Source organism: Leptodactylus fuscus, chromosome 5 (genome assembly GCF_031893055.1).
Source record: "Leptodactylus fuscus isolate aLepFus1 chromosome 5, aLepFus1.hap2, whole genome shotgun sequence".
Classification (NCBI taxonomy): domain Eukaryota; kingdom Metazoa; phylum Chordata; class Amphibia; order Anura; family Leptodactylidae; genus Leptodactylus; species Leptodactylus fuscus.
In genome coordinates, this window is record NC_134269.1 from 215,198,196 (window position 1) to 215,224,835 (window position 26,640).

At 42.9% G+C, this 26,640-nt stretch overlaps 1 protein-coding gene across 1 annotated transcript; it reads left to right on the forward strand.

The window, feature by feature from the left end:
• On the forward strand, positions 1–26,391 carry LOC142204080 (protocadherin gamma-C5-like). The gene is made up of 5 exons (XM_075275309.1): positions 1–82; positions 971–3,485; positions 22,969–23,027; positions 23,794–23,882; positions 26,008–26,391. The coding sequence occupies exons 2-5, from the start codon at positions 1,041–1,043 to the stop codon at positions 26,223–26,225; spliced, it is 2,811 nt and encodes a 936-aa protein (XP_075131410.1). The 5' UTR covers positions 1–82; positions 971–1,040; the 3' UTR covers positions 26,226–26,391.
• Positions 26,392–26,640: the final 249 nt, after the last annotated feature.

A 26,640-nucleotide genomic window follows, 5' to 3' on the forward strand; every position in this document is an offset into this window, starting at 1 on the left:
GTTGACATGGCAAGTATTCCTAGGTTTCTCTAGGTAATAGGCTAGTTTATAGATGCAAGTATAATCCTAGAACCTTGGCGGGGTGAGTGTATACTCTAGTGATATTCTCGTGATATTCTCGTGATGAGTGATATATAGACAAAATTTGACATTGAAAGTCTTTAGAGTTTATTACATTGTAACTTTAAGGCTGTATCCTAGGAATCGTAAGAGCAGAATGCAGAAATGCAACGAAATTGGGGAACATTTAGCTTCTTTTTCATGGAAACGTTCCATATGTCTTGTTTAGCCCTTGTGCATTGTGTTGCCAAACTGTTAAGCAGTGATATTAGTCACGTAAGAGATAGTCTGTTGTACGGCTGACACTTGGAAACTTATTACAATGTTATTTTAATGAGCCGTGTGCACTAGGAAGGCAGATTGTGTTGTGGGAGTAATGTTTGCTTCTGTTTCCACAACACATGATAAATTACGGAGCCATCTCATCCCATTCCCGGCACTGGCTGCCTATACGTAGTATCATCGGAGAATCGTTTACATTCTCTGCCGGCTGGATGCAACCCCTGCCCCTCGTCACACAGGCATGCCTCGTGTCGGCACACAAAGGGTTACGCTACAATCCATTCTGACGTGAATCCCTACGATGCATCCTTCTTTTTTTTTTTTTTGCAAAATAAAATTGCATCTTCTTACTTTGGCGACCGGCGACGTTTCCCATTTGAATTTGCTTTCCTGGAACGTCCGTAACTTATTTTAATACGTAGAAAATATTTTTGCAGCCGGTGATTGGATATACTAAAACATATCTGGAGCCAATGCAGTGCTGCATACAATTCAATGGCTGCTATGTACTTGCTCCTCCTTCGTTTCCTTTCTGTTGCCAGCTAGATTTTTACCTTAGCCTCTCTGGTCTGATGGAAAAAGAAATTACAAAACAACCTTGACTGCATCCTTCTTTTTTTTCCAAAAGGATTAGCTGCTCTGTATTCAAGATGTGCTGAGGGGAAAAAGGGACGGCTTTCAGACAAGGCTTTTCTGCAATGATTCATCCAGCAGGTTACCGTGTTTTGCAAGTAGGAATTCTGCATCTCTTTCCTTTGTGGCTGCTTGTAAACCTCACATATGCACAGTTCCGATACTCTATCCCCGAGGAGCTGAACAGGGGTGAAATTGTTGGGAATATCGCTAAGGATCTTGGAACAGATGTGGCAAAACTAGTAGCTGCTAATCTCCAGGTACTTTCTGATTCCGATTCCCAATATTTCTCTATCAATGTAAACAATGGAGCCATATTGGTGAATGACAGAATAGACAGAGAGCTGCTTTGTGGACAGAGTGTTACGTGTATCTTAAATCTAAAATTTGCTATTGAGAATCCAGTAGAAGTGTACAGGATTGAGGTGGAGATATTAGATATAAATGATAATTCCCCCCGATTCCAGAGTGAAGAGCTGACTTTAAAAATAAATGAGTTGGCTTCCCCCGGTGCTAGGTTTCTAATTCCAAATGCACAGGATCCAGATATAGGCTCTAATGCATTGCAGGAATACCATCTTAGCCCGAGTGAAAATTTTGCCCTGATTGTGAAAAAACGCACCGATGGTAGCAAATTTCCAGAGTTGGTTCTAGAAAAGGCTCTAGATAGGGAGCAAACAGCAGTCCACCATCTGGTCCTCAAAGCAGAGGATGGTGGGGTGCCATGTCGATCGAGCACCATGCAGATCACGATTATTGTCCTAGATGCCAATGATAATCACCCGGCATTCGATCAACCCTCTTATAATGTCCAGCTAAAAGAAAATGCCCCCAAAAACTCCCTAGTGATAAAGCTAAATGCCACCGATCTAGATGAAGGCCCCAATGGAGAAATCGAATACTTTTTTAGCAGCCACAACTCGGAAGCCTTAAGCAATATTTTTCAGCTTAATTCAGAAACGGGTGAAATCCGGGTACTTGGAAATTTAGATTTTGAAGAGATTTCTGTTTATGAGATTGATATTGAGGCTAGAGATAAAGGAAGCCCCATTATGGAAGAGCATTGTAGTGTAATTGTCCACATTATTGACGTCAATGACAATACTCCTGAAATGACTATAAGTGCGTTTTCTAGTTCGGTTCCCGAAGACTCGCCAGCCGGGACAGTAGTTGCTGTAATCACTATAAAAGACAAAGATCATGGTGATAATGGTAGGGTACAGTGCCAAGTAGACAAGAATCTTCCCTTCACCGTAAGGGAGGATTTCGAGCACCAGTTTTCCTTGATTACAAGCGATAACTTAGACCGTGAAAGTGTCTCCGAATACCAAATAACCATTACTGCAAAGGATATGGGGAACCCCACTCTGTCCACTGTGAAAGTTATATCGGTGGCAGTTTCTGATGTGAATGACAACACCCCTCAGTTTGTTGAACCGGTTTACGAAGTCTTCGTGGAAGAGAATAACAAAGCTGGGGAGTTACTTTGTACTGTTTCTGCTACGGATCCAGACTTGGACCAGAATTCACGTCTCTCTTATTCCATATTACAAAACCCTAAAGAGGATTATGCTAGTTCATCTCATATCTACATCAATTCAGAAAATGGACAGGTCTACCTTAAGTTTCCTCTAGATTATGAAAGAATTAACTACTTCCAGTTCCAGATAGAAGTTTCCGATGCTGGCTCACCACCCCTTAGAAATAAGACTGTTGTTCATGTTTTTGTTCTGGATCAAAATGATAATTCTCCTGTGGTCGTATTCCCTGTAATTGGAGCAAATTCTGTTGCCCAGTGTAAGATTCCAAGGTCTACTGGGCCAAACGTTATGGTAAGCAAGATATCTGCCGTAGACCATGATTCGGGACGGAACGCTTGGCTTTCCTACAACTTACTTGAAGCAACAGATCCGACGCTCTTTAGCATTGTCATGAGAACTGGTGAAATAAGAACTAAACGGGCAATCCAAGACGTTGATCCTAACGTCCATGAACTTCTTCTACTTGTCAAAGATTCTGGAGAACCTTGTTTATCCACCTCGGTAACCGTAATGATGACTCTAGAAGACAAAGACCTCGAAGTTTCCCAGGGTGTAAAAGACCATTCTAAAAAAAGGAATATTTCGAGTCTCACCTTGTATCTGATTGTTTGTTTGATTGTGATTTCCGTCATCTCGCTCATTGGCTTGGCCGCCCTTGGAATTAAAATTCACAAGTGTGAGAACAAGAATTTTCCTCTCTGTTGTAGACAAAATCAAAAGAAAGGAGTGGTAGCAGGATCCAAGCTTCATGGAACTTTTCAACTCCACCCCAGCCTTTGTAATACCATAATAGGGGTCCGAGTGGATTGTGCTGGAAATATCCCATCCAATCGAAGGGTCAGAACATGTTTCTCCCCAGTCTCAGATATTAGTGAGTTTATGTTTATGAGGCCACCTCATGTCACTGCTAGCTCCTCCTCCCCGGGAATTCTGGTTCCAGATCCTAACTTCTCCATTGCTTCCAATGAGGTGAGCTCCCAGTATTTGCCATTACTTGAAACCAAAGTCAAACAAGATGAATGTCATTAAGTTTTCTCTATTTCATCTTTCATGGCATCTGTGAGCAGTGTGGTGAACATATATACAGCCCATTTTTCTCATCACAGGTCATTATGCCATAGTGTCCACTTAACAAAAAAAGACAGGAAACATTACCACATTGACGTTGAAAGGAGCAAAAACACATTTAATAAGATTAACGATAAATTGTCGGAAATTAGAAGCAACTATGGCTTTAAAAAAAAATTTTAATTGGGGTGATAAAATATTGTTCTCAATAGTCATCAAGGTCAACACCTTATAGTTTTTAGCGGAACTTCCGGCAGCTTAATATGAGCGAGCAAAAATTTTGTATTCATTTCTAGATATTTAGGTGTTGTATAATTTATACATATGTTGAGAGAATGCAGAATGTAAACCGTGTCTTAATCATTTTAATATAGGGGGCTAAGGGTACCGCATAACTCACCGATTTTGTACGAGACAAGATGTCAATTACGGTCTAAGCCAAATCTTTGAATGCATTCCAGATATTCTGCTCTAGAATTAAAGTGCCTGAAACAAGACTAAGAAAAGAAATTTTAGGGCCGAGTTCAGATGGAAAAAAAAGGGAACACTAAATCTTAAATTTATGAACAAAAAAATGTTAAGGCAAAGGGAATTTTTATATGTTGAGCAACTCACATTGAGTCTTGGTAAATTTTAGATTTACTGGTCAAATTTTATTCAGAAAATTCTAGAATGTAATTTATCTAAAGCCAAGTCTAGTCTGTTTAGTCACTTTACATAGACAAAAATGGATCTAGGGAAAGGAATGTAGGATAATAGGATAGTCAGCTTCCTACGGGGGTTTAGGTACTTGATCTTGCATAGTGTCTTCACATAAAATATCTTCAGCAATCATCCATGATAAATATTTAAGTTACATGTGATCAGCCCCAGGAATTCTCCAGGCAATGATATTTCACAGCCCATAGTCATTTGTGTCAAGCCTGACTGCTAAATATGTTCCTTATGGACAATGATACTTGCCAAGATGAAGTCTAGAATTAGACTTTTCGCTGCGGATTGTCAATCTGGAATATTGTACTTAACAAACTTCTTGCAACTAAGAAGGATGAAAAAGTCCACCAGACCTTGTTGGGTTTTTGGATCTTGATCTAACAAGTGACTGACTGATGTGTCTATAAACCTGCCGCACTTCTTAGAGTGCCTTATTAAAGTTGGTACTGTATTGGATAAGAAAGAGACTTTTAAGGAATACACACCAGCAAAAAACAAAAACAAAAAAACACCCGCCATAATTACAATGTAATCGACAAGGCGTACAGAAGTACACTGTCATGCGTTTCGGTCTGTCCAGACAGACCCAGACTTGTTTGTACAGTTTTTTAGTGAGTCCAGATTAACATACAAGCATCTATCGAAGACCGTACGATGGGGTAAGAGACATCACAATTCATGAAATTCTTATTTATTTTGTCATACAAAAATCATTTCTGTGCTCGACATTTTTCTACATTCATAATAAAGCATTTTCATATTTGCTTTGTGTCGGTTGAGTGTGTGGACCATTGTTTTCTCATCCTGTATTACATATATCTGACAATGCTCATACGTTATGTCACAATGATGCAAATGTTACTATTGATGATATGGACATGAGGTATAGTATGCCGGTTATTTCTTAGAATGCACCTATATCCATAGGGTCAAATGTTTTGTGGGTATATCCAAAAGTCAAGGTTATGATGAATGAAAAATATCTGTACGAGGGTAGTCTGAAAAGTTTCTGACCTCCACATGTAGAGGACAACACTCGTCAACCAAAGTTGGGGAATGTGTTTGCGCATGCGTTGGAATGGACTCACAAAAATTTCAGCCGCTTTGCACCAGCGGTTTTTCTTTGACAGTCGTTGTAGTGAGTCGATGCCAGTGATTTTGTGAAAATGGATAAAATACACCTTCGCAAGTTAAAGGGATTCTACCATTAAATCAACTTTTTTTCTAATTACCACGTCGGAATAGCCTTAAGAAAGGCTATTCGTCTCCTACCTTTAGATGTGGTCTCCGTCACGCCGTTCCTTAGAAATACCGGTACTTAGCGGTATGCTAATGAGGTCTCGGCAGCAATGGGGGCGTCCTTCTTCTTCATCTGCCTCCTTCCCTTGTCTGTCGTCTTCTTTCTTCATCATGTCTGACGCCTGCGCAGTCAGCTCTGAGACCCTATTAGAGCCGACTGCACATGCTCAGTAAGATCCGTACAGCCCTCCAATGCCTGGATGAGTTCACTTGCGCGTCGGAGGGCTGTAAGGACCTTACTGAGCATGCGCAGTCGGCTCTAACAGGGTCTCGCTGTCAGAGCCGACGGCACGACGGAGACCACATCTAAAGGTAGGAGACGAATAGCCTTTCTTAAGGCTATTCCAACGTGGTAATTAGAAAAAAAGTTCATTTAATGGTAGAATCCCTTTAAAGACGAGTTGGACACTGTGTACGGGTACTCTGCACCATCATGTACCACCGACAAACTTTGGGCAGCTGAATTTAAACCAGCTTGGTTGATGATGAACGTTCGGGATGGCCAAAAACCGCAACCATGAACAAAAACATTGCTCAAGTTCACCAAATGGTGCTTGAGAGCCTCTACTATCTCTCTAACCTTCATTCGACAGTTCTCTAGCACCATTTGGTGAACTTGAGCAATGTTGTTCGTGGTTGCAGTTTTTGGCCGTCCCGAACGTTCATCGTCAACCAAGCTGGTACGGCCATTTTTAAATTCAGCTGTCCAAAATTTGACGGTGGTACATGATGGTGAAGAGTCTCTGTACACACAGCGTCCAACTAAATAAATATCTAATGACAGCTCAATATTCGATTTTAACCATTTTCACAAAATCACTCGCATCGACTCGCTACAAAGACTGGCAAAGAAAAAACGCTGGTGCAAAATGGCTGAAATTTTTGTGAGTACATTCCAACGCATGCGCAAATACATTCCTCAACTTTGGTTGACAAGTGTTGCCATGTACATGTGGAGGTCAAAAACTTTTCAGACTACCCTCGTACTGCTATGGCTAGGTTCACATCAGTCAAAGAATAGAAAACTGATAAAAATTGATCCATAGAAACACTCATTGACTCACATGGGTGTGTATACTGCCCACTTGTCATCCATCTACGTCCATTCCGTCATGGTTCTGGGTTTTGGTAGAGAAAAACAAATGTGTTAGGTCATCCATTCAAAAAATGGAACCATAACTTAGTTTTGAGTTCAATGGGACACGGACCCAAATGGAAGGTATCTGAGGTTTTTACATAAAAAATGTGAGACATAGATGTGAACTTAGCCTAATACTAAGTTCACACCTGCGTTCAAGTTTCCGTTCTTCAGTTCCCTCAAAACCAAAAACGCAATCCACTTAAAAAACAGAACCCCATAGACTTTGGGTCAAAAAATGGTCGCAGAACTTCTCTCTCTCCACATTTTCCAAGCGGAATTGGGGACAGAATCCCCGAACGGTGATTGGACGCAGATGTGAACCCAGCCTAAGAGAGCAGACTCAGCCCAAGTCAAGGTCTTACCTATGTGGTCTATGATATTAGTTATGGACATCAAGTCATTCTTTATACAGGTTCTCATGCCGGTTTGGGTATCCATGACTTGAACATGGCAGACAGGAGTGGCCAACCAGAAAACAGTTTCAGTTGTGGCTGTGTACATGACATTTTAGTGCAGTATCGAGTCGTATACTCCAGGCACTAGCAGTATTTTCAGCTACTGTCCGGAGTATCACTTTAATCTCTACTCTAGAATCTACCTTTCTAGGAAATCACATTATGGTGTGTTTTGATGGATCCTGTATATCATAGATATGGTTAAAAACAACATTTCTAGAAAAAAAAAAGTTTGCAAATTTCACCCATTTATGTTAAAGCACAGGATATCTTTAGGGGATAGTGAAGTCCCCATGGTTTATTGAGTGGGGTGATGGTGTCACTGTTTAAGGCTGTATTAGGCATCCAGATCTTGGTCTCCAAGAATGAACAAGAAACACATTATCTGGCACTTTTGTGCGTTGGCCTTATTACATAGGGCAATGCAAACTGAATGGGGGAAGAACGATCTCTGGTGGGAATGGGGGAGGAATGATCTCTGGAGCGAAAGGGGGAGGAACGATCTCTTGAGCGAATGGGGGAGGAACGATCTCTCTGTATTATCAGCAGCACTGCACTTATTACACGTTCCCTTGATAATCTGCCTCTTTGATCCTGCATAAAATATGTGACCGGTCGTTTGCTCGCTGGTCAGCTGATCAGAAGTACTATTACACAGGGCTACTATTGGCAAAGAGCGTTCCTAGGAGTGTTTGTTGCTGATATTAGCCCAGTATATCGGGCCAATACAATAGGGCGTTTACACTGAAATTTACTAATGAAATTAACTGCTATATATAGATCAGTGCATCATAAGGCCTAGTTCACATCTGCGTTGGTATTCTGTCCAACAGAGTCCACATGAGGACCCCACCAAACGGAATACTGAACGCAACTGCAAGCAGTGTTCCAGTGAAAGCACACAGACCCCATAGACTATAATGGGGTCCGTGTGTTTGCCACCAGATCTCCACAGGAATCATGCGGACAGAAAAGTAGTTCACAATCTACTTTCCTGTCCGCATGATTCGTGCGGGCAGCACATGGCAAGCACATGGACCCCATTATAGTCTATGGGGTCCATGTGCTTTCACTGGTACACTGCTTGCAGTTGCGTTCGGTATTCCTTTCAGGGGGCCCCCGTGCGGACTCCCCCAGACGGAATACCAACGCAGATATGAACCAAACATAAGGAGTAAATGGCAATGTGATGGTAATTGTAAAAAAAAAATTGCCCATTTTAACAGAATTTCTTTTTCTAAAATCTGCTTTCAATATACCATATAAGTCTAATCTCTAAGATTGTATTTCCATAGTCTCTTTTATAATTGTATCGAAGCATCACACCATGAGAAGAACGCACCCAAAAAGAACTCACAAAAAGTACACTAAAAGTACACCTTGGTATGTTGTTCATTGTTCATCAATGTTTTCAAAAAGATAGGAATGGCAACCAACACAGATGGGTGAAATTTTTTGGATTGGACCAGATTTGACCTAAATTTTCGAATTTTACGACCCGAACCTGAACCTAAAACACCCATAAATCGGGAGTGATATTATTATACTGTGGAGTCTCTTCAGATCCCAGGGGCATAGGGGAGTTGTAAAAAATAACAAACAGTTATACTCACCTTCCTTCACCTCTTCTGGTGAGGGCATGCGTCCAAGAGTCACATGGGGCACATCAACATCTTGACGACACCATGACGCTTGACAGAGTAGAGAGCCCAATGTTGGCCACTGAAACTAATGTCACCAATTGCTTGGGAATAGGGGTACTTAAAGTAAAATTCCAACTTTGTCATAATCTATTAAAGAAAGCAAAGAGTTGGAGTCCTCTAAGCCTAATAATTGTTCCTCCTTAAGGCTGAGGCCCCATATTGTGGAAACAAAGCTTTTTTTGTTGCAGTTTCTCGAGCCAAAACCAAGAATGGCTACAAAAGGAATGGGAAATATATAAGAAGTTCTACCTTCTGTTCAATCCACTCCTGGCCTTGGCCAACAAAAACTGTGTTTCCGCAATGTGGAGCTTCAGCTTAAAGGAGTTGTCCCATGATGGACACTTATGCTCTATCCAAAGGACAAGGGATAAGTATCTGATTGCTGGGGACACAATCACCAGGTCCTCCAGTGATCAGGAGGACGAGGGGACTGAAGGTCCCCTTAAGGCCTATTTGTGAATGGAGCTCCAGTGCTCTTGCGTGATCGTGCTACAATAACGTCTATGGGGCTGTCGGGACTATAATCTCTGGCAGCCCCATAGAAGTGAATGGAGCACTGGTCACGCAAGTACACTAGGGTTCCATTCACAAGGCAAACTTGCAGTCCCCATCCTCCTAAGCACTGGGGGACCCAGTGAACAGATACTTATCCCATGTCTTACGGATAGGGAATAAGTGTCCATCATGGGACAACCTCTAAGTTTTTTTTTGCTTGGGAACACTTGGGCTCGGGACAAAATTTCAACTGGGCCAGAACCAGCCTAGTTGCACCTGCTGAAAGACCTGGAATTAATAGAGGTGGTGAAAGGTTCTTGTTGTCCAAAGGTTTAATAAATTCACTGCAGTAAATGATATTAGACAGCACAAACCCCTCACTGTTTGAGCACCGATGCTCTGGTGGTCGTCCCTGTGCCATATACCCTAGCATCAGTGCGGAGGCCAGTCATTAGATGTGGAAGTACGGTACAGAATAGATCGGAGGAGCTGGCCCAGTGGAGAATCCATCAGGTGAGTACCCCCTTTTTTTAATTTTATAGCATTTAATCCAATTATTTTAACCCTTTAAACTGTCGGACAACCCCTTTAAGAGTAGAAATACTGTTGCCAAATCCTCGATTGCTACGAACAAAAGGGAAATTATACTGCAAACAGCTGCGGTGACACGTATCAGTAGGAAAACAATAGATTTGGTCCAAAAAAAAAACCTACGAATTTTTTTTCATAATGAAGTGAGAATTTGTCAGCCCCTTGCAGTGGAATACAGTCACCAAAAGAACATTTCAATAGGCGGCTTACAGCTGGGGATTCCCATTGTAATGTCTACATCAGCTGGGCAGAACGTTCACAGCTATCACAAATAAAACAGAAACTGTGAAATGGATTCTCGTATTGTTCTAGAAACAAATGATCGCGGAGAGAAGGATTCACAATAAATGCAGACAATAGAATGACAGGACCCAGTCCCCTCCTTTCTGGTGTTGAGGTATCCAGACCCTGGCATCCTAGATTCCTTCTCTTTCACTCCTTGGCCAACACGAAGAAAGTCAATTTTTTGTTCAAATTTTTTGTTTCTGGTAGTTTGAGACACACCCACTACCATCTACTGGTCCATCCATGAGCAGGTGGGGGGGGGGGGTGGTCTTTAAATACTAGATCCAAAATATGCTTTGGCAATCTGAAACATGCCATTTGGCTCTTGGATGGATCTTCTGATATGTAGGAGGAATGGCTCAGACTTTACCAAAGCAATTGGAGGAATTTGAGGCAGAGACCAAAAAAAAATCAAAAAACCAAAAAAAATCAATGGGAGCCGGTCGTTTCTTTTTTCCACGAGCGGTCTGTTCTGGCTCCCGGAAAAAAGAAGCGACTTGCACATTCTTTAGGCGGATGCCGTGGCCGGTTCAGCCACGGATGTCTGTCTGAAGACAATCCCTCACGAATAGGCCCATTCATTTGGGCCTAATCCGGAGCGGAAAGCTGCGACTGGATACCAGTGCACTGCACCGGCACCGAGTCGCGGCTAGCCATTTTTCGAAACGGATTCTGAGGCAGCCTCTGCGTCAAAATCCAGACTAAAAAAGCTATGTGAACTCAGCCTAAAGCTGATTGCACACGACCATATGAATGGTCAGTGTGCTATCCAAGTTTTTCATTCATGTCTATGGGCTCATACACGTTACCATGAATTCCACGGTCCCATGTGCGGGCCAACAGGTCGGGCTGCAAAATACAGAACACGTCCTATTCCTGTTTAATTATTCAGCCATGTTTCCACGGCCCCTATTTTTGAATGAAGGGGGCCACGGAAGCACATGTGTCAGCCACATACTGCCCAGGCCGTTCATTCATGGCCTCCGGTTGTGCAACCTTTTTTTAATGCAGATTTTTGGGCCAAAACCAGTAGTGGCTACAGAAGGAATGGGAAATATAGAGGAAGCTTCTTATACTTCTCCCTTTTGCTCAACCCACTCCCGTTTTTGGCTCAAAAAAAAAAAAAAAAAAAAATGCAGCAAAATTTGCAACAAAAAAAGGAAACTTTTTTGCAACGTGAGGCCTCAGGCTAATTCAATCCAAATTAACCAAATTCCAAAATGATTCATCTTTAAACTTTTGGAACAACCTCATTACCAGTCACCAAGGTCCCCTGTGTCTTCCTGATGTCATGGCACAACAATGACATGTTGTTCGATGTCATGTGGCCACTCATTGGTCACAATGGTCAAAGTAACTACTGTGCTCTGAAGAGTAGGAAGAAGCGGAGGATCCTGGTGGTCACCAGTGCTGGAATAGCACCAAATTTAAAGGGATTTTAATATCTGGAGCTGCTTAAGGCTGAGGCCCCATGTTGTGGAAAAGCAGCTTTTTTTGTTGCAGATTTTGCTGCAGTTTTTTTGAGCCAAAGCCAGGAGTGAATTGAGCAGAAGGGAGAAGTGTACTATTGTTTTCCCCCTTGGGAAAATTGCTATTTTTTTTTTTTTTAATTAATTCAGTTCTTGATCTACTTGCTGAGAAAGCGACATCAGTTTCCTCCATCATAGGCAAATTTCATGGTGATTTTCACAAAGAGGCCACATGAATATTTATGCTTCGTTTTGGGCAGAGACGATGAAGCCCCAGAATTTCACTGATTTATTTTTTTTCCTGTAACAATATCCTACAAAAATTTCACAGTATCACATTGCAATCCATAAAATTAAAATTGAAGTCACAAAAAGGAACTAGAGTATTAAATCAGAGCAAAACAGAACTTATAATATTGATAGAATAAAAAGAAGAGCAAACGCTTATCCTACTAATATTATAAATGTGAAAGGTTGTGAGTTTGGATGTTTGTTCCTCAATCACACGAACGGATTGGGCTCAGATCAGGAAGGAAACATAGGCTACTTGGCAAGCCGCGCACTCCGCCGACAGGCCCACCGCGACCAGCGAAACAGAGCCCTTGCTCCGCTGCAGAACCTGGATGACATAATCACAGGTCTGTCAGCGGGGATCCGATTGGTCCGCACCAGTCTGTGGGCGGTCCGATGTGTGAGCCGACCAACATGGCGGCTGCTCGTAGCACCGGCGCGCCACCGCCACGCCGCCTGGGTCTGCGGGGCCCGACGAGGCCATCGGCAGCACAGCGCACACACAGCGAACAAGACACGCAGCTAAACTCACCGGAGTAGAGAACAGCATTTAGCTGTGCCAGCTGGGTAAGTACCCCGGCTGCCTCCAGAGTGCAGGTACGGCTTCCTAAACGCGTGTCTGCGGGCAAGTTGTGCAGGGGGCCAGGGCAGAGCCACGGGTCTCAGCTGTGTCAGCTGGGTAAGCACCCTGCCAGATTGTAGGGTGCAGCTATGGCGGCCCAGCTCTGGGGCCACAGTCAAGGTGTGCAGAGGGCCTGGCTAGCGCCGCAGGACTGTATAATTTGGGGACGCTGGGCCAACGGGCAAGCCATTTGGGGGCCTAGGGTGCGTGCAGGAGGCTACTGCGCAGGACAGCGTTTAGGGGGGTACAAGGAGGGTGCCCAGTACCGTGGGGCACAGAGGGCAGGGAAGTAGGCTTTCTGTGGGAGCGCAGGGGCATGGACGTAGGGTAGGCCGCAGGAGGAGGGCCCAGAGGAGGGTTCTGGGGCCTCCGCAGGATGGGGGGTCACGGGCGGAGAGACCGAATGCAAGGGATGTTAATGAAGGGTGAAGGACAGTCTTATAGGCTGCTTTTCCCATTATATTTTTGTGTTATATACCTACTAGCATCTGCCCGCGACTCGTCTGCGGGTTGGCGGGTACGCGGTTCCACGCCACCGCCAACCCGCAGACGAAGTCGCGGGCAGATGCTAGTAGGTATATAAACACAAAAATATAATGGAAAAGCAGCATATAAGACTGTCTTACCCTTCATTAACATTTGCATTGGTATTCCGCCCGGGGGAGTCCGCAGACTATAATGGGGTCCGTGTGCTTGCTGAGTGCTGCACGAATCATGCGGGCAGGAAAGTATATTGTGAACTACTTTCCTGTCCGCATGATCCCTGCGGAGATCTGGCGCCAAGCACACGGACCCCATTATAGTCTATGGCGTCTGTGTGCTTTTACTACACAGCGCCTGCAATTGCGTTTAGTATTCTGTTCAGGGAGGAAGGTCCCCATGCAGACTCCCCCGGATGGAATACCAACTTAGATGTGAACCCTTAGAAAGTTGGATATACACAGGGGGAAATCGGACACCAGACACCATTATTCTGACTCCGATACAATATGTGCTTGAACCCCCCTAATATAAGTAAGGGTATCTCACATGTAGGTGGAATACATGGGAATATATAGCAAACATGATGTCGCCCCAACAGTGACCCCTGGAGCGCATGACATCAGCCAAAAGCCGATAGACCACTTGGGGGAAGGAACTGGATGCCCAGGAGAGGTGAGTATAACTATGCAGTGCCGCTATATACAGTGTCTGGGCCTAGAGCTGAACACTACACATGGCTGCAGCAGACAACAGAGTAAGTAACAAATGGGTAAAATAAGACATGACCCCCTCAATGTCTGACTTGTGATGACATCTGTAATTGTAGTTTATTACAATTTTTTGACTCTGTTTTTGCCTCATTGCATAGGCGTCGATATAACGTGTTACACTGACTGGCAGCTTTCCTACAACTAGGAAGATAAAATGTCTCAACATTATTAGTCAGACGGTATTCCCACGCATACACTTGGCGCTGACATATAAAATATCCCTTTTAAGCAGTAACACGTAATAATAAAATCTTCATACAACATAAATACAGGACGCCTTATGTATTCATCCACCCAAGGGATGTCTAGACCGGTAGTTCTCAGCCTGAAGGGTACGCACTTCGGAGATAGTATGTCGACCACATGGGGTTCACTAACCACAAAATAGTATATTCTGGTGTCTCAGAGTATAATGAGTGGAGGCCCCAGGGAGGTGACTAATTATAACAATCTGTGTTACTCACCTCCCCCGGGCTCTAACATAGGGCCCGTGTCCTGTACGGGCCACTTCTAGCCTCTTGAGTGACACTTGAGTGACAAATTCATTAGTTAGGCATCATTGATAAGTGTGAATGTGCAGTATAGTATGTATAGTATAGTATAATACAGTATACAACACTATAGTATTGTACAGTATAATTTTGTATAGTATAGTACAGTATAATATATGGTAGTACAGTATGGTATAGTACAATACAGTACACAACAGTATAGTACAGTACAGTATAGTACGATATCGTATAGAACAGTCTAGCACAACATATTACAATATAGTACAGTATAGTATAGTACATTATAGTATAGTACAGTGCTGTATAGTACCGTATAGTACAGTATAGTATAGTACAGTACAGTATAGTACAAGTATAGTACAGTGTAATGTAGTGTAGTATGGTATAGTACACTACAGTATAATGTAGTATAGTACAGTACAGTATAGTATAATATAATACACTATAGTAGAGTACAGTATAGGAAAGTGTAGTATGGTATAGTATAGTATAGTATGGTACAGTACAGTATAGTACATTATAATATAATACAGTATAGTACAGTACAGTATAGTATTGTACAGTACAGTATAGTACGGTATAGTGTAGTACGGTTAGTGTAGTACAATATAATATAATACAGTATAGTACAGTATAGGATAGTACAGTGTAGAGTAGTATGGTATAGTATAGTATGGTACAGTACAGTATAGTACATTATAATATACAGTACAGTACAGTACGGTATAGTATAGAACATTATGATATAATACAGCATAGTATAGTATTGTATAGTTCAGTATAGTACGGTATAGTATAGTACATTATAACATAATACAGTATAGTACAGAGCAGTATAGTATACTATTGTATAGTACAGTATAGTACGGTATAGTATAGTACAGTATAGTATATTACATTATAATATAATACAGTATAGTACAGAGCAGTATAGTATGGTATAGTACAGTATAGTATATTACAGTATAGTACAGTACAGTATTGTATACTACAGTATAGTATAGTGTAGTACAGTATAGTACAGAGCAGTATAGTATACTATTGTATAGTACAGTATAGTACGGTATAGTATAGTACAGTATAGTATATTACAGTATAGTACAGTATAGTATTGTATAGTACAGTATAGTATGGTATAGTATAGTACATTATAATATAATACAGTATGGTACAGAGCAGTATAGTATAGTACAGTATAGTACGGTATAGTATATTACAGTATAGTACAGTACAGTATAGTGTAGTACAGTATAGTACAGAGCAGTATAGTATACTATTGTATAGTACAGTATAGTACGGTATAGTATAGTATAGTGTAGTACAGTATAGTATGATACTATTCGTGACTAATACAAAAACGGTAAAACTACTAAGGTCAGACTATCAAACAGTAATGTACCAGCAGTGGGGACTCACTATTGATTAGATACAACCAATGTATATCATCACCTTAGCAGTCACTTAAAGGGGTTTTCCAGGATCACTGGGGTTAATATGTTATAGGTCCCCATCAGGTGACCTCTGAGACCAGTGATTGGCCGTGAAGGTCTCCTGAGCCTCTGTACTTCTGATTCAACTAGTGCTGGCACCAAATAGAAACCTGAATGGAGAAGTGGGAGAAGGGTTCACTTTCTTCTTTATTTTACCCCACCCTTAGCCCCCCGTTTCCCAGTGATCCTGAACAACCTCTGAGGCAGATGGGGTGGGTGTAAAAGGAATAAAGCATGCTCTCTTGCCCCAGTGCTCTGTTCCTGGTCCCTTCATGTGCCAGGGCTTACAGTACCAGAAGACATGAGGCCACTGATTGGTCTCAGCAGGTCTGATTCCAGTGCTGGAGGTCTGGCACGCAACGGGAAGGAGACCAGGAGCGGACAAAGGAGTGCTGGGGCTGATGCCTTTACGTCCATCACAACCATCCCAGAGGTTGAGCCAAATCCTGGACAACCCCTGTAAGTTGTCAGTGCACATGAAAATAACAAAATAGTGTTACTGCTTCAAAGATGGCGGGTATGGATATAACCACATGATGGGCCTGAGAAATGGTTAAGAAGTGCCCCATGCCAGCTGCCACAGTATTCCATTAATTCATTACAATCGGTGGAGAGAAAAACCCTACACGGATGGCCCGTGGGGGTCCACAGGTAACCACGGGTCCGGAGGACCCAAACGATGGAGAGCCCAACGCTAGTGTGAACCTAGTCTAGTGTTTATTGAGTGTTTCTATTTAACAGCCTGTAACCTGCGTGGGGAAGGTGGCCCAGTCGAAGCAGTGGTGCGGACCCAACCACCTTGACTTCAGGCACAAAATGAGCAAAACCAAACACAACTTTAACATCAGGCAAAACATGTGAAACAAAATCCTGCTCGTCCGAGCTCTTAACCAAACAGTACTAATAAACTAACTATACATGTGGCTTACTAACAGCCACACAAACAAACCGATAAGCACAATACAGTCTCAGCAGACCCCACCCCATCATACTTACCTGTCTTCCTGTTCAAATCTTCTGGGCACGGGAGATCACATCCTTCTGTGGGGCTGGCTCCTCCTCCTCTTGGCGCCTGCACTATAGAGCCGGAGTGCCGGCATGCTCAGACGTGGAAGGCTGGCAGAAGCCAAAAAGAGGAGGAGCCGGCCCCACAGCAGGAAGTGATCTCCCGTGCCCAGAAGATCCAGACATGAAGTCAGATTAGTGTAATGGGGTGGAAGAGGGTAGTATTGGTGACATTCCATTTCCGGGAATGAGGCGTCACCAGAAAATCTGCCTGGGGCGGTCACATGACTACCTCAGCAATCTATGTGAATATATATTTTTTGTAAAGTAAGTAAGTCAGAAGGTAGGTGGGGGAAGGGTGTTTAGTTTAGTGTAGATATATAATTTTATACTGGATAACCCCTTTAATTCCAGACTTCCCCTTTAATGGTCCTTTGGACTGGGAATTCGATAAACTAGAGACTATCTATCCCCTGGTTTCTGATTCTGCTATGTATCCGCTGTGATATTCCCTTCCTAGGACATTGGTGCACTGGCCTGTTATACATCTTGCAAACATGGAGCATATTCTTTCCGAGTTTCGCTTCAGTACTTTTTTATCTCTAGAAATATAAATTGATTTTCATATCAGCGACAGACTGTGTAATATACCGTATACCGGGGAGAACCTCTAAAATATGTCCTGCTGTGTCTTTTCCGCTAGCCTGCCAGGGATTCAGCTCTGTATGCAGTATTGGATGGGGAACATAAGCGGACTGGAGATGAATTTTTACTTTGCCGGTTGTATTATAACACTAAGGGTGACAAAGTGTCAATAACATGGTGGAGTCTATATATTATATGTATAGAATATAGTGCATATACCGTATACTATACAATTTACTAACATTCCGCACTGACTGTGGTTAGGAATGTGATGGATACAGGGCTCAGCGCTTTCTATATACTTCACACAGTTGCCAATTGTTCCCCGACATCTATCTCCACCAATCGTCTGTTCACTGTTTGGCAGTATTATTTGGGTTTTGTATTTCAGTACTAGTTGAGCACTGTTTGGCAGTATTATTTGGATGCTGTATTTCAGTACTAGTTGAGCACTGTTTGGCAGTATTATTTGGGTTTTGTATTTCAGTACTAGTTGAGCACTGTTTGGCAGTATTATTGTACGCTGTATTTCAGTTCTAGTTGAGCACTGTTCGGCAGTATCATTTGGGTTCTCTATTTCAGTGGTAGTTGAGCACTGTTTGCCAGTATTATTTGTATGCTGTATTTCAGTACTAGTTGAGCACTGTTTGGCAGTATTATTTGGGTGCTGTATTTCAATACTAGTTGAGAACTGTTTGGCAGTATTATTTGGATGCTGTGCTTCAGTTCTAGTTGAGCACTGTTTGGCAGTATTATTTGGATGTTGTATTTCAATACTAGCTGAGCACTGTTTGGCAGTATTATTTGGATGCTTTATTTTAATACTAGTTGAGCACTGTTTGGCAGTGTTATTTGGATGCTGTGTTTCAGTACTAGTTGAGCACTGTTTGGCAGTATTATTTGAATGCTGTATTTCAATACTAGTTGAGCACTGTTTGGCAGTATCATTTGGATGCTGTATTTCAGTTATAGTTGAGCACTGTTTGGCAGTATTATTTGGATGCTGTGTTTCAGTTCTAGTTGAGCACTGTTTGGCAGTATTATTTGGATGCTGTATTTCAATACTAGTTGAGCACTGTTTGGCAGTATCATTTGGATGCTGTATTTCAGTTATAGTTGAGCTCTGTTTGGCTGTATTATTTTGATGCTGTATTTCAATACTAGTTTAGCACTGTCTGGCAGTATTATTTTGATGGTGTGTTTCAGTACTAGTTGAGCACTGTTTGGCAATATTATTTTGATGCTGTATTTCAGTTCTAGTTGAGCACTGTTTGGCTGTATTATTTGGATGCTGTATTTCAGTACTAGTTGAGCACTGTTTGGCAGTATTATTTGCACAATTTATGGTAGCACTACGTACGCACTGTATACTGCTATATTTTCTCTAGTGTACGGCATGCCTAATTCTAGAAGTAGAAGAACAAATGGTATTGTACTGAACTGCATAATGTATTGCATATAGAGATCTCTATATAGTATTATACTGTCCTACACAATATATTGTATATAGACCTCTACGAGGGACTCTCTCAGGTTGACATCTCTGTTACGGGGACGCTGACACTTTGATAGCTCGGCCTAATCCGATTTCGGTTATTTCCAGGCCGCTCCTTTCGTGGCGGTTTCTCCTGTCATTGTTCCATGCTCTGCTGTTATTTTTAACACCCACTTAAAATAAAAGCGTATACCCTGTGTGTTGTCGCCATGCCTGAGCGGCGGCACATGCGGGGCCTTGTAAACAAACTGCCAATGGGTTGCCATAGCAACTGTGAAGGGGACTGCAGACATGAGAAGTGAATATGCAGCTCTTCAGGCCGGCTCTTCATTCAGCCGCCTGCATTGATTTGTGAAGCGTAAAAAAAAAAAAAAAAAACCTATATAAAGATTGCTGACTATTTTAGTTTCTGCAAATGCAGAACGAGGCCAGAGATAAATCATACACGCGGGGGGAACGTCTTAGTATTCCAGAACAAGAGATCTTTTGTAGCAATCCCTCCATCTTAATTAGATGCTTCCATTATCGGTATCTGTGTCACAGTCAGCTGCATTCTAATGCAGATCTCAGGAGAACGGGGAGCCGAGAAGGCATGTGGTATAAGCCAAGCGTTCCTCTATCGTAGCCGGGGCCGGCCTTGGTGGCATGCAGCCTGCATGGTATAAGCCAAGAATTCCTCTATCGTAGCCGGGGCCGGCCTTGGCGGCATGAAGCCTGCGTGGTATAAGCCAAGTGGTCCTCTATCATAGCCAGGGCTGACCTTGGCGGCATGTAGCCTGCATGGTATAAGCCCAGGGTTCCTATATCGTAGCCGGGGCCGGCCTTGACGGCATGCAGCCGGCGTGGTATAATCCAAGCGTTCCTCTATTGTAGCCAGGGCCGGCCTTGGCAGCATGCAGCCTGCGTGGTATAAGCCAAGCGTTCCTCTATCGTAGCTGGGGCTGGCCTTGGCGGCATGCAGCCTGCGTGGAGTAAGGATGGGTTCATACCTGCATTCGGTCACCATTTAGGGATTCAGTCCTCCATTCGCATGAAAAGACTTCTTTTCTCTGTATTTTTCGAGTGGAAACTTGGCGGACCCCATTATAGTATGGGGGGGTCGATGGGTTTCCATAGGTAACTGCATTCTAAGCGGACCCAAAGAATGGAAAACCCAACGTAGGTGTGAACCTGGGATCACCACGCACGGCCTTGCATCTAAGGCTTGTGACTGGTACAAAGTGTATATTGCTGCCTAGTATACACAATGTATATAGCCTTGACATTTCACTGCTTTATATACAGAGCTGCAATTTGGTCATATGTCGCTATACATTGGAGCACTGTTGGGGGAATTTACTAAAAAAGGCATGACCATTTTCTGGTGCACCATTTTCCTCATTTTTTGACTTAGTCGACACATTTTAAAAACCAAGGTGGGCTGGGGCAGGGACGTCTTGAACAAGCGTATTTTCAAAGCTGGCAGGAGTTAAAGGGGTTGTCCAGGATAAATAATTTTTTTTAAAATTTGGTGAAAAAAAAAACAAAAAAAAACCTGACACCCGATGCTCCGGTGTCCTCCCAGTGTGATCTTGCTGGTGCAAGTTCTCGCTAGGTGTGACGTCTCAGGCCCCTTGTCCATTTTCATCAAAATCACCATACACTGAATCGTATGGGGAATCTTTCAAGACAGGTGCCCCTCTGGTTCCAGACTGCCAAAAATGGACAATTTCATGGTTGTTTGGCACCTTGGTCGTGTTGAAATTTACACACGTTCCTGGAAGGTGTAGATTTCACTTCTGGCACACCATATGGCGTCTGAATTACTGTTGTTAATACCGAGCCCCGAACCCAAAACATAAAATAGGAACAAGGTAAGCAAGGGCCCCATGACAGATTTTGCATTAAGTTATGGCTCCAAGTTACCCCTTTGAGGTTATGCCAAAATTTCTTTCATTCTAACCATGGCCCTGGACCGGATTTGGATTAGTGAAGATTCCTGGAGAAAAATTTCGGTTGCAGTCATTAAATTTTGGAAATTTTTCAGTGGCGAAACACAGACAAGAAAAACTTTCCAATAAAGTTACATTCCATGGTATCGATGGTGATAACGTGTGCTCGCCCACCGAATCTCTTCTAGTCTGCAGTGTAGTGTAGGCAGATGGGGAATCCGAGTTCCGGACAGCGAGATGGATGATCATCTCTTCTACCACATATCTGACCTTGTACATCGAAAACTTCCATGTCTTGGGAGCAAAGGAGGGAACTAGGAGGTCAAATACTGTGGAAGAGAGAACTTGTAAGAATTTCTTTTCTCCAATGTTCTATCCTATTTTGTACTATGTGGTGTTTGTTGCATTCAGTTTGAGGTTTCTTCTTCCATTTCTTCCAAAGTCATGTCTGACAACACTTTGCAGGATTGCCATTTTACTGATGGATTTCTTATATTTTGGATGAAGGTAGATGTTATATATTCTCTTTGTCACCGATCACTGTGGTTATTGGCACACTATGGCTGGCACTGTAGGGTTGCACAGTGGCTGTTACTGATATAGGGGCACTATCGTGGGAAACATATCTCTGTCACTGATATTGGGACACTATAATTGGCACTGGTTAGGGATCACGCGACTAACACTGTTATTGAGGTATTGTGGCTGGTGCTATTATGGAAGTACTCTTATTGTCACTGTAAAGGGGGCTGTGAAGGGTGCTCTGGGTACTATGGGTATTCTACAGCAGTGTTTCTCAACCCTTCCAAGTGAAGTACACGAGAAAACGTTCCAGCGGAGTGTCCCCCAAAAAGCCATCACTTATGTTATTAAGTGATGGAGCCTTCATTAGGAGTTATGTAATGGCTCCCTGAGTGCTCCTATAGTCTGGAGATTGTCCGCCTCAGTGCCCCCATATGTAGTATAATGGCCCCATCTGTGTCCCCACATGTAGTATAATGGCCCTTACACTCAGGAGAATGGAACATCGGTGACCCCACATGTAGCATAATGGACCTCACACTCAGTAGAATGGCACGTCAGTGCCCCCAAATATAGTATAATGGCCCACACACTTAGTAAAATGTTATGTCAGTGCCCCACATGTAGTATAATGGCCCTCATACTCAGTAGAATGGCACATTGGTGCCCACACATGTAGTATAATGGTCCTCACACTGCAGCACATACCACATAGAATAGCAAGGTGTATCTTACGGGGTACCGCAGGTTGAGAACCACTGTTCTATTACATCTGTCATGTGGATTGTATATACATAAGATTAGACAGTTCACTACTTACCATACCAGCACCAGTGTATTATGTGATGCATGCAGCTTTCAGTGTGTCACCTGTCTGTCCTTAGACCTTCTTAGGTCCTCATGCACATGACTGTGTTACAGTTCAGTTTTGTATGATGCTGTGATATGGCACCTATAGGGATGCATAGGGCATGTTAGGACGGTACACAGTGTACAGAACTGTATGAGACTCTATGTGTGATTTAATAGCCTTCTCTGCTGCGTGCATGGGGTTCTAGAAGATCTACAAAATTACACTTGATCTATGATCTTTCTTTTCATGAGAAACTTTTCCTGAAGACCACAAATGGCATGGTCCTAAGGCTAAGTTCACACTGGGTTGATGTTTACATCCATCAGGACTAGAGATGAGCGAGTAGTATTCCATTGAATACCTCTCCGCCATAGGAATGCGTGTAAGCGGCCGAACACCAAGGGGTTAAACGCATCAAATATTCACCGTGCTTAACCCCTTGGTGTTCGGCCGCTTACACGCATTCCTATGGCGGAGAGGTGTTCGATTGAACACTACTCGCTCATCTCTAATCAGGACTATTAGAAGTGGTTCTGCCAGGCGTATGCGGCTGAATGTGTATACGGTTACTTGTATGATATCCTGCACAGATTTTTTTCCCTATTTTTTTCAGCAGGCACAAGCCAACATGGACTGGCACTTTTCACAAGCGCAGCGACCTGGGACTAGTGGGTTAGTAAATGAACCTATTTTATTAACAATTATTGCATTATTTTTTATCGTACATCACTTGATATTATATGGTGGGGTATGAAACATTCCTTCTACTATAGATGAGATCACATAGGACTGCCAAACTATGATGTAGCTATAAGGGTTGCAGGGATCACAGTTGTGACTGGCTCCCAAAGCTGTGGGGGGGCTTGTAGGTTACCCTCACCTCTACCACTGACCATGCCTTTACATTTTTACACCCTGTATCCTCCTCCCAATTTCTCCCCTATGGTTCCTCCACTGCTCACCCGACAGAGGGGAGAAGGGATCAGGATGTACTCACTTCTGTGCACTGCTCTGTGAAACTAACAAGAAAGGGGCGCTACTACACTGTGGAAGTCCAGAAGGACTATTATTGACTTTTTGTGAGCACAGACATACCACCATTACTTTAGGCGAGCACAGATAAGCCCCTATTACTTTGGGGGACCACTATTATTTTGGGAGGGCACTAAAAGACCAGTATCAGGGGACACACTGGTACCACTATTACTTAGGGAAACACAGAGGGACAACTATTACACTGTTGTGACACCGTTGCGTAACACAGTTCCTCACTGCTCACTTAGCATAAGTATGTTTGTATTCACTGCCACCAAGCAGACTTCTAAAGGGGGGGATTGAAACTAAATACATTATATGATAATGTTTTATATAAGGGAACAACCTTGCAAAATTATTAAAGTCCTTTTTTTTTAATCATATTTCCTACTTCACTTCCCAGCGCACAAGCTTCGGAGGAGGGCGGCATATGGCCGAACAACCCGGTAGAAACAGAAAGATTACAAGCAATGATTTTGGCATCGGCAACTGGTTAGTATTTAGCGGCATGCTTACTCAAAGAGTTGGCTACTTTCTATGCAAATTTCTAGATCGTGTCAACATTGGATGCATCCAGGAATGAAGACGCTGGTGGTCACGTGATTTACTCCTGGTTGATCTGACTAGTCATGACTATGGTCATGATTGGCTGTGATTTACTATGGTCAGCAACTATGTGGAAGTAAAATAAGTCAGGGGACAGCCAGAGAATTAGTCGCATGACCACCATCACCATTCCTATTGATGAAAAGAGCCTTGCTTCCAACATTGACATATTCAATCCATGGGAAACAGGGTGACGGGAAATGAAGGACAAAAGAGCCTTATGCTAAGCCCCCACGTTGCGGAAATGCACTGTTGTGTGTTACAGAATGAGCCAAAGTCAGGAGTGGCTTGTAAAGGATGGGAAATATAAAGGAATCTCTAAGAGATTTCCCTTCTGTTAAACACAATCCTGACTTTGGCTCAAAAAACTGCAGCAAAATCTGCAACAAAAATGCTGCGTTTCTGCAACATGGTGCCTTAAAGGGGTTTTCTGGAAAAGCTGGGTGCTCTGGCATGGACTAAAATTTTTTAAAAATAAGCATTGGTCGCCCCGTGGTCCTCCACTCTGGTGTCGAGTTCCCCATTTGATCCCTTGTGGGCACTGGCCAGGCCAGAAATGAAATAGCTCAGGTAATCGTAGTGGCCAATCATGTAGTGGGCATCACCGCCAATATGCCACCGGTACCCAACAGTTCAGTGATTGGGCTTAACTTCTGGTCCAGCTAGTGCCCGTGTGGGATGGATAGGGGCCCCAACTCTGGAACAGAGGACCAGAAGGAGGTATCTCTTATTTTTTACATTTGCACACCCATTGCTTCCTTTTAGCCATATCTACTTGGCTAAGCCCCATCCCTCTCCACCATTCTCTAGCAGAATATGGAGATCTTCAGGACCTTACAGAATCCTACAGTTCTTGGCAGTAACATTTTTGCTATATTTTTGCCTACGCTTTACTGTTCCTTTAAAAAACACTGAAATATTAATGAATCTCCTTATTGTGACGAAACTCATCTACTCATTTCAAGGGTTATACCTAGTCGAAATCTCTTGTACAACTGGTCTACTCTAATTTTTCAAGAACTTTAAAATATTGCAGAAGACTTAGATAAGATGACGGCTTTAAGAGGACCTTTCACCACCAAATCCAACTCATTGCATCCTTCTATTACGTGCCACTCCACGGATTCCAGCACAGTTAGAATTTTTTCTGTAGCCCCCACCAATCCCGATCAATCATTTGTTATTTTCAGCACAACTGGGCTCCCTACTGTCAAGTGGGCAGTCCTGGTCTGGAGCAAAAAAGACAGAGACCGCCCTCTTGACAGTAGAGAGCCCAGTTGTGCTGAAAATAACAGTGATTGATCAGGATTGGAGGGGGCTAGAGAAAAAATTCCAACTGCCTCAGAATTAGTGGCACAGAAACTCGTGAAGTAAAGAGTTGAACTCGGTGGAGGTGGTGAAAGGTCTTCCTTAAAAGGATCCTATCATTTAAACTTTTTTCTGCCCATCACGTAGGAATAGCCTTAAGAAAGGCTATTTGTCTCCTACCTTTAGATGTTTTCTCCGCCCCGCTGTTCGATATATAATCCGGTTTTCGCTGGTATGCAAATGAGTTATCTTGCAGCACTGGGGGCGGGTCCCAGTGCTCAAACAGCACTGGGGGCGTCCCCAATGGTGCGAGCGAACTCTCCAGCACTGCCTGCATCTTCTTCAGGAACAGGTCTTCTTTGTGTCTTCTTCTGGGGTTTGGCTTCAAACTTCTAGGCCTCGGGCCTAGGGCAAAGCCGACTGCGCATGCCCGCCGGCCGCAAGAGAGTAGCCGCTTAGACTACTGTGACAGCGTGACTCATGGTGCTCACTCGCCATGCGTCAATGTTCCATTCACGTCTATGGGGCATTGCTGCGGTATTGAACCTAAGCTACAGTAATGGTATAGCCGCTTACACAGTAAAATGAGAAAAGTAAGGGTAAACTAAGTTGCAATATTCAATGTCAAGCAGCAGCTGCTAAAGCACACAGTTGTACAGTGTATATCGGTTCATAAAGAAATTATCTATATTACATTTTACAGAAGCTGCTGAAAGCTCCAATCTCGGAGGAGGAACCGGAACGATGGGTCTCGGTGCCTGCTATGGACCCCAGTTTACTCTGCAGCATGTCCCTGACTACAGACAGAACATATATATTCCAGGCACCGCTACTCTTAACGCTGCCGTGAAACAGGAAGGGAAGGCCCCCGCACCTTCAGGAGGGAACAAGAAAAAAGCAGCCAAAAAGGAAAAGAAATAACATTCTGCACCAGCGGAGCAAAATCTTCTCAGCACTTAACCCCAGCCAAATCGTGTTGAATGTCATCGTTACAACGAAAGGCAAAGAAAAAAAAAATCAGAAAGGGGAATGTTCATAGTTTATAGGAAAACAAGTTGATGATGTTAGTAGAACTCACTTTGGAGCTGTTCACGAATTTGTATTCGCCAATCTTTTAATTTTTTTTTTTTTTTGCCATTCCCTTAAAACTTCCCCTTTAAAAAAAAAATTATATTATAAAAAATAAAATAATATAAAATAAATACTTTAAAAAAAGTGTCAAAGACAAAAAAAGCAAAAAGTCGATTGACTCTAAAATTTTTGCACTTAAAATTTTCTTTTTAAAATTGTATCCTCGACCGATTCTCTTGCTACTGATGATACGTTATTCTTCATA